The sequence below is a fragment of the Drosophila albomicans genome, chromosome X, assembly GCF_009650485.2.
Source record: "Drosophila albomicans strain 15112-1751.03 chromosome X, ASM965048v2, whole genome shotgun sequence".
Taxonomy (NCBI): Eukaryota; Metazoa; Arthropoda; class Insecta; order Diptera; family Drosophilidae; genus Drosophila; species Drosophila albomicans.
The window spans coordinates 27,254,676-27,263,080 of NC_047627.2; the positions used below are offsets into that span (position 1 = coordinate 27,254,676).

General features: G+C 37.1%; 1 protein-coding gene across 1 annotated transcript; it reads left to right on the plus strand.

The window, feature by feature from the left end:
• The first annotated feature begins 404 nt into the window (after positions 1 to 404).
• Positions 405 to 5,002, plus strand: LOC117570504 (uncharacterized). The gene is made up of 3 exons (XM_034252204.2): positions 405 to 604; positions 2,313 to 2,724; positions 3,368 to 5,002. Exons 2-3 carry the CDS (start codon positions 2,319 to 2,321, stop codon positions 4,960 to 4,962), a joined length of 2,001 nt encoding a protein of 666 aa, XP_034108095.1. The 5' UTR covers positions 405 to 604; positions 2,313 to 2,318; the 3' UTR covers positions 4,963 to 5,002.
• The last annotated feature ends 3,403 nt before the right edge of the window (positions 5,003 to 8,405 follow it).

Here is an 8,405-nt window from a genome sequence, read left to right on the forward strand (position 1 = left end):
ATCAACATTTTCATCTCTTTCGCTTTCATAATACCCTTTAGCCACAATTAGGGTGACCGGGTATGCTAGATGAATGTTAAACGCAAAAGGCTGAAGATAATAAGAAAGCAAAGCATATTAAGCTAACGAGAAATCAGAAGGTACTTAACTAAATCATCGATTTTGTAATGCTAACATAACATATTATTTTTTTATATTATATTATGGCATTTGTCATTTTATAGGCTAAACATTTGTATTTCTTTATTGGACATAATATTCAAAGTAAGAAATATTTTCTTATTGTACATTTTCTGATTGTTCAAAATATTTCATTTTTATCGTGAAATCGTATGGTTTCGATATATCGGCAACATCGATATTCATTGTGCAACTATGTAACTACTGGCAGGCTATCGTTACAGTTCAGTGTGAAACGTCAAAACGTTTGAAGTGCGAGTGCAAATAAAATATAACAAAAAAATATTCATTAAATGTGAATAAAATTTGGTGAAAAGAGGAGCATACAAATATAATATAATAATAATATAATTCAATCGCGCACAAACGACTTTAATAATCTTACTTGCTCTTTTTTTTTGTGTTGTTTTTGTTAATAAAATATGTAAGTATTATTTTCTGATAATCGAAAGTATTTTACAGTCGAGCACAAACGACTTTAATAATCTTACTTGCTCGTTTTTTTTCTTTTTTTTTTTGGTGTTTTTTTTGTTAAGCCTTTGAGCCGGGCCATCGTTGGCGGCCATTTATAATTTGTTTGGGCTTTCAGCGCGGCCGTCCAAAGCAATTACCGTGCTCAAGGTGCATTTGCCCTCCCACTTACCACTTCATCTATCCATTCAAAACACTCGACGTTCAAGTCCACACCTCCTTCTTCGCATCCATATTTACTACGTTCACGTCCTCATCCAAGGCGTTCGACGACACCTACACAGCCAAGCAATTCGGCTTGACTTGGGGCGAACTTTTGCCGGTTGCCCTGGTGTTTGGGTGCTTGGGGCCGCCATCGTCATCGTCGTCATCTTATCGGGTTCACTTACTGGGTCAACTTTGTCTCGTCCCCGTGATTTATTATTATGCCCAGCCCGCTGTTGCTGTTGCTATTGCTGCTGCGGCTATTTTCTTTGGCACGTTCGCGCTGTGAAAACAGACGCCTCGCATGGCGAAGCTCAGGCTTCATGTGTATGTGTATGTGTGTTTATATTGTATGTGACAGTGTGTGTGTGTGTGTGTGTGTGTTGACCCGTTCGACACCGATTAATATGCACAGATTCACACGGCTGACGAACTCTCTTCGCTGTTCCTGACACTTTTATTAATGTTAATTCGACCAAGTTTAGCTACTCACTACTTGAACTTGAACTCTCTGTGGCCATAATTCCACTGTGTATCATAATTTAAGCATAATTATTTATCAAAGTGCGTTCATTCACCTCGCAAGTTATCAATAGTGTTTGCCTCTTTGTCTTGAGTAAAATCGTTTTATTTGAATTTGAAATTTAAATAGAGTTCGATTAAAATTTGATACAATTTCTGTTGCTAGTTGCTGCAATGTTGCATTAAATATAAATTAAAATTGCTGATAGGTTCTGGCATGCATTCGCCACTTACATATGCGTATAATTAAAATATTTGAAATCACTAAAGGGCAACGTTGCATTAAATATAAATTAAAATCGCTATTATTTGTTTTTTTTTTTTCTTATTTGGTCAAACACGATTTGGTATTTGTTATTAACAAGAATGAAACAATCTGCATAACATGGTGATGGAAATATTATGGTCTGGGGATGCTTCACATGTTGGCATGTTAGCCCTCTACACTTAAGCCAAAGAAGCACCCTTTGGTGTTCCTTCTCATCTAAGACATCATTAGTCGAGCATCTGACTGCTTAAATCATTTTTTAACGACCTGCGACTCTTTTCAACAAGATATTCCCCATCCTCCATACCGAAACACTTTGCGAAAAATGTTAAGGAATGGATTGGAAAGCAAAGTCCCGACCTCAATCCGATTGAATATCGTGAAAAGACGGCTCGGGTAGTACAAAGCAGCTCCATCAAACATGGACAAACTTTGGGAGCGTGTGTTGAAGACGAATAGCGTCTTATTCTTAAAAATGAATCTCAAAATTTGTTAGAAAGCATTCCAGACTATGTACAGGAAGTCAATATAATGGTGAATCTTACCGATTTATGCTGATAAGAGAAGAGAAGTTAGAAAGAGTTGTGCTTTAGAATATATCGTAGTGTCTTGCAAATAAAATGCACTTTGAGTTTTAAATTGTTGCTTTTCCACATTACATTTTTAGAGAACAATGACCAACAACGTGGAATCTCGTCAAACGAAGTCCAACTTGCCGTTGGGCCAAGATAATGCGGCCAATTGCACAGTATGTGATGCTCCGTTTAAGACACTGCAAGAGTGTTTGGCCCACGAATTACTCAAGCACCCAATCATGCCACTGAAGAAGCTGCCCAAATGCCTCGATGCCGTCACCAAACTGCATGCCAGCGAAGAAACCCAATTCGAACGACGTCTGCTGGAGGAATTTGTCGTCCTGTCACCACCTGGACAGCAACTGAAAACCGTATTGGATTTCTATGCTGGTAATAGTGCATTGGAATGCTTTCTGGAAGTGCGCAAGTACATAGAGAATCAGCTGCATGGCAAAGTTATGGTTTATCCATTTGGCTCGTTTGTCATGGGTTTGACTTTGAGGGGTATGCAATACATTACACTATTAGTATCTACAGGGTGCGCCATCTAGACAGGACCTATTTAAATGTTTAATAACTCCGCCATTTTTCAGCCCATTTTGGAAAATAAACAAGATTCATTTAGGGTATAGAATGCCATTTTATGGCAATTCACTCAGAATACAATATCGATCAAATGACCGTCTTCATTAGAAACACAAAAATCGGGCTTTTTTGGGCATTTCGCATTGTATTTGATAACATTTCGGACTAGCAGCAATTTCCGCTTTGATATTAGCTTTTAGTTGTTCAATAGTCTTCGGTTTGCTGACATACACCTTACTCTTCAAGTAGCTCCACAGAAAAAAGTCCGGTGCCGTCAAATCCGGCGAACGAGGAGGCCACTTCAAATCACCCTTTTTTGACACAACGCGTCCCGGGAACTTGCTCTGCAATTGAACGATTACTTTCGATGTACAGCGCTACAATTTCATCCTGATTTTTTGCTTTAAGTCGATTCATTTCTAAAATGGAATAGGCTGAAGTTTCAGAATCTGGCTGGCTTGTCAAAATAGGCTGAAAAATGGCGGAGTTATTAAACATTTAAATAGGTCCTGTCTAGATGGCGCACCCTGTATATATAATCAATGTCACTTTCTCTTTGCAGATAGCGATATTGATTTGTATTTGAAATCCATTGACGGCAATTCGAATAGTCAATTGTACGAGAAAACCAACAGCCTTTTGCGTAACACGGGTTGCTTTTCAGATGTGATTGCCAAACGAAATGCTCGAGTTCCAATCATTCGTTTCAAGCATGTGCTGAGTGGCTTGAGTGTCGACATCAGCATGTCTAGTCCGAATGGCACCCATAATTCTCGCTTTGTGGCTGAACTGTTGAATCGGGATGTACGCCTGCGTGAGCTGTTCTTGTTCGTAAAGATTTGGGCCAAGAAACTGTTGATTATTGGCAAAGTCATGACAAGCTATTGCCTGATGACGCTCATCATTTATCAGCTGCAACAGCAACGACACTTGCCCTCGATAAAGAAGCTGCAGTCTGGCATTTCTGTCTTCGATGTTGGAGGCATTAACTATGCGTATAACCTTGAACGTATGCCAGCTTTGCCGGCTTTTTTGACCACCTTTGATCTGATCAGCGGATTCTTTGAGCTCTACAGTCACATGGACTTTGAGAAGAAGATGCTGTCGCCGTATTTGGGTCATGCCTTGGATGTGGAAGCAGCGTTCACGGTTCCGGGCAACTTTCCCGAATACAATGCCCAAGTGCTAGCCATCGAGACGGCCATGCAAGAGCGCATCAAACCGTTTAATGTTGAATGTGACGTTTTCGTGCAGGATCCATTTGAGCTATCGCGCAATGTGGGTCAATCCATATCAAAAACGCAACTATTCTATCTCAATCAGTGCTTGGCAGCGGCAAACGAGGCATGCAACGATGCCAAATTAAAGTCAACGCCGCCCAAATTTTATGACTACTTGCTGTTTGGGCTTGCCGAGCAACTGGTGAAGGAACATCGCTTGAACACAGCTAAGCAATGCAAACAGAGGCCAAAGAAAGAAGTGAAGACTGCCGATGCAGTTGCAGTTGAAGCTAAGGTTGATGTTGCCTCTACAACTGTACTAGCTGCCAAAACGGATGAATCATCATCGTCCAGTGATGACAGAAAGCCAACGGTTGCAGACAATAGTTGCATGCCATTGATGCATGTTTATACACTCACACCCACCAATAATGATCTGAAGACTTTGAATTCCGATTTGGTGAGCAAAGATGCGAAATCAATTAATAATATATGGGCTACAATCAATGTGAACGCAATAAGGAATATTTTATCGGATATTTATGGCTTAAGAATGAAGGAGTCGGATGCTAATGTCACAGATGAGCTGCCATTAAGCATGATCTGGCAGATAAGCTCAACATTGGATATGTGGAGTGCACGAAACTTTCCACGCAGCACAACGCAATCGTTCTTTGCCCAGCAGATGCAGCAAACAGTTGAGTTTAGAAAAACAAGACCTCAGAATTCTAGCTATGTTGTCAATATGCGTGGTCGCATCTCGCTGATCATCGCTGAAGACTACAGAGAGCTACGCCTTGAGCTGCAGCCGATGCCCGGCGATCTTTTGGGTCTTCAGCGAAACAGTCCGTTGACAAAATTCTTCAAGTCACTGAAGAACCTGCTCTGCAACTATAACTTTAAAGAAAAGGTTATAAGTTTTCAATATGAGCATTGAATTTGGTATCACCTGACTTATTCAAAATAAATAGAAATTGCTCGACCTTTCTAATTCTTTAAATTGGAATAATTTCAAGTCTGTCTAAGGAGTGAGCAAATAGTACTTTCTATATACATACATACATATGTACATATATGAGTATAATTTAGTAGTATATGTTATAGTACATTAATATATTAAGAGTAGGTAGGTCAAGTATATATTAAGTATATATTATCACGTTTGCTGATCTGGAAATGTTTCAGAGTCTAAGTCTAACAAATTGTTGTAACTGCTACTTATTGTTACCTCTACAAAATAATGACTACAAGTATAACGGCACTTGGGGGGGTTTGTTGGCCATCAACCTAAATCGAATCGAGAGATTAGTTTCTCTAGCCACTTTTATGGTATTTTTTGATAGCAAAATGATTCATGCAATCCGCCTCGCCGCTGCACATTGGGATGAAATGCCTTTATTTTGGCAAAAACCTAAAAAGTTCATGTTAATATATCAATAATGTTGCAAGCTTATAAATGTCCCTAGACATCGAAAATATTTAATTGGTATTTTATTGTGCAGCCCTCGTCTTGCACCAGCTGTTTAAAGTCAGCTGTTCTTGCCACGTAGTGCGTGCAAGCTTGCTGACTAGTCAAGTTTCTTAATTTTGGCGTTGTCGTATTTTTAAACAGTTTGACTTATTAAAATACCTTAAATTGGAAAATGTTCTTCATGGTATGTAGAAAATATTTGTATAAGTTTTTAATTATATGTGTTTTTGTGTTGTCATGTTTTTAATGAAATACGTAAGCAGTAGTTGTGTTGGTTCTAACCTTAAAATATTTGTGTTTCGTGGAGCATATCTAGCAAGATACAACAGGATTCAAATAACAACTTATGTGGTAATATGAGTTATTATGTGTATATTCAGGTAACATTTAAATAATTTGCGGGAATTTGTGGGGGGGTTAAATATTTCAATAGATTCAAGCAAGGTTTCTCTTCATCGGGGTGACTAACTAAAAATTTGGCTGGATACAAATCGCAATGTCAAGGCCTCTTTTGACTGGGTAATTCCAAATGATTTTCCGGAAAACGATTTAGAGGTGATTAAAAACAAAAAAAAAATAAAAACTAAAAAAAAAAAATAAAAAATAAGAAAATCCGAAATTCACAAATAATATAAGCAGCAAATTCTCCAAGTTTCAACTTTCTAGCTTTAAAATTATGGTTATGGCCAAAATAAAGGCATTTCATCCCAATGTGCGCTGTACGAGTTGAGGCGACTCACGGATCCAGTGACCAGCACATTTTCCAATCTTTATCTGACAATAATAAATAATTATTATTCGAATAATATTATATGATTTTTTATTTTTTACGCTTACCTTAACTGCTATGAATTTATATATTTATTACAAGCAATAATTTTTTTTTGAGAAAGAGCAACACATTAACATTCACGTCTTTAAATCTATTTGCAATGATTTGTCCTGCTTTGCTGAAGACCCTCACCGACTTTATAGAGGTTGCAAATGAATTTAAAAAAATGTCGACTACTTTCGAGAGTGCCATCGATAGTCCCGATAGTGCCATCGATAATTCTCCACCTCTAATAAGAATAGTGTTATATTGTTAATATAATTACAGTGAAAATTAAACGCATATTTTTTTATCAAATTAAAAACTCAATCTAGTTATATAGTTTGTGTGAGTGGAGAAAGCAAGAAAGCAGAAAGTACAAAAGTTCTTTCTATATTTGTTTTATTATGTTTCCATTATACATTGTGAACATTTCTCAGTATCTAAGTTAATACTGAGATTAGATTCTTGTGTATATAAATCGTAAAATAGTAAGTCAAGTTATTTTCTGGTATTTATAATGCGTCTCGCTTATTTGTATACAAATTCAAGTAACTTCATGCTATTAATATTCCATTGCGTATTCGCGCGAGAATATATTCCATTTTTAATAACACAAAACTTTATGAAAATTTTATAAATAAAAGGCAAGAGTAACGCCCAGCAACAAGAGCAACATCGTCGTCGTCGACGTCGTTGACGCTAAGAGGAGCGAGCTCAAAAGTCAAAGCAAATAAGCAAAAGGCCAGAGCCAGGCAGTCAGGATGATGGCGGGAGGACGAGGCAGGTTGGATGGGATTGGAGGACTTTCGCAACTGGAAGCGGTGCTCGGGAGGAGGAAGAAGGGGGGCAACCCAAAGTTATGCGATGAACTGAGTTGAGAGTGGTTGGGCTAAAAAACAATTGAAATGTGAATATTAAATATACAAGTACAAGATTTTTATTCCTCCTCTTCTTATGCTTTGGCTTTCGCTTAGTCTTCTGCTTTGCTTTGCTTTTGGCTGCTAGTTGCCTCGCTATTTGCCAGGTGTCGTCCACCCACAGCTCCTCCTCCTCCATTCCAATCTCATAACCATTCCCATTCCCCCTTTCAAAGTCGTCGACCAACTCCCCGCGGCGTCATTGTGTGCATTGTATGAGCCAACAAAATAAACCGTTTGATGCCATCTAAACGGAATGTTGGGGCCCAGGCCCCCCAACTGATTGATGTCGAGATTGGCCTGGATAAAGACCCTGTTACCTACCGCTATAGCAAAAGCATAGATTGCTTATCTGTCACGAAGTTTAAATGGGAAAACTAACTTAAGATGTGCTTAGGCCACGCCACATTGTTCGCTGCGACCAAGCTGTCATATTATATTCCATAATATCGCTAGATGTTTGTATGGATTTGAGAAATTCATCCATAATTCACTTTTTACGCAAATCGAAATGCCGAGAATTTGTGCAATAACTCTGCAGGACATTTCGAGTTGCTCAATGAAAATCAAATATGATAATCGTTTAATGTAATATATATTATAATGTTAACCTTATTTATAGGGATAATATTATATTTTTACTAACTAACTTGAACAGGATTTCTGTGCCAATACATAAATATTTTATGTTATGTAAAGTATGTTTATTATTTTCTGTAGAATTATGTAAAATGATTTAAATTGTAAATTTAGTTTTCTGCTGGAGTTTTATGTTTTGAATATTTCAAAGTTCGGATAAAAATCATTCACATAGTCAAAGCACTAAAATATCTATATTTGCTGTACAATAAGAATAATCTTTTAGTAGATTTTAGATAATCGTTTAATATACTTTTTACTGAGAGATTGAAATAGAGTTTCTGATTCAAATTTATAAGTCTTTTGTGTTATGTTTTGAATTTAGTAATAGGAGTAATTTCTAATATATCCGATTTGAATAAAATATGATTCACATTACCGTAGTATTAAAATCTCATAATTTATTGTACAATAGGAATAAACTTACAGTAATAAAATTAATGTAATTCAACTCTTATCTTACCCAGCTTATTATAGTATTTAAATTTTAGTTCTCTCCCATATTATATAGAGTACAATCATTACTTTTAATCAAAATA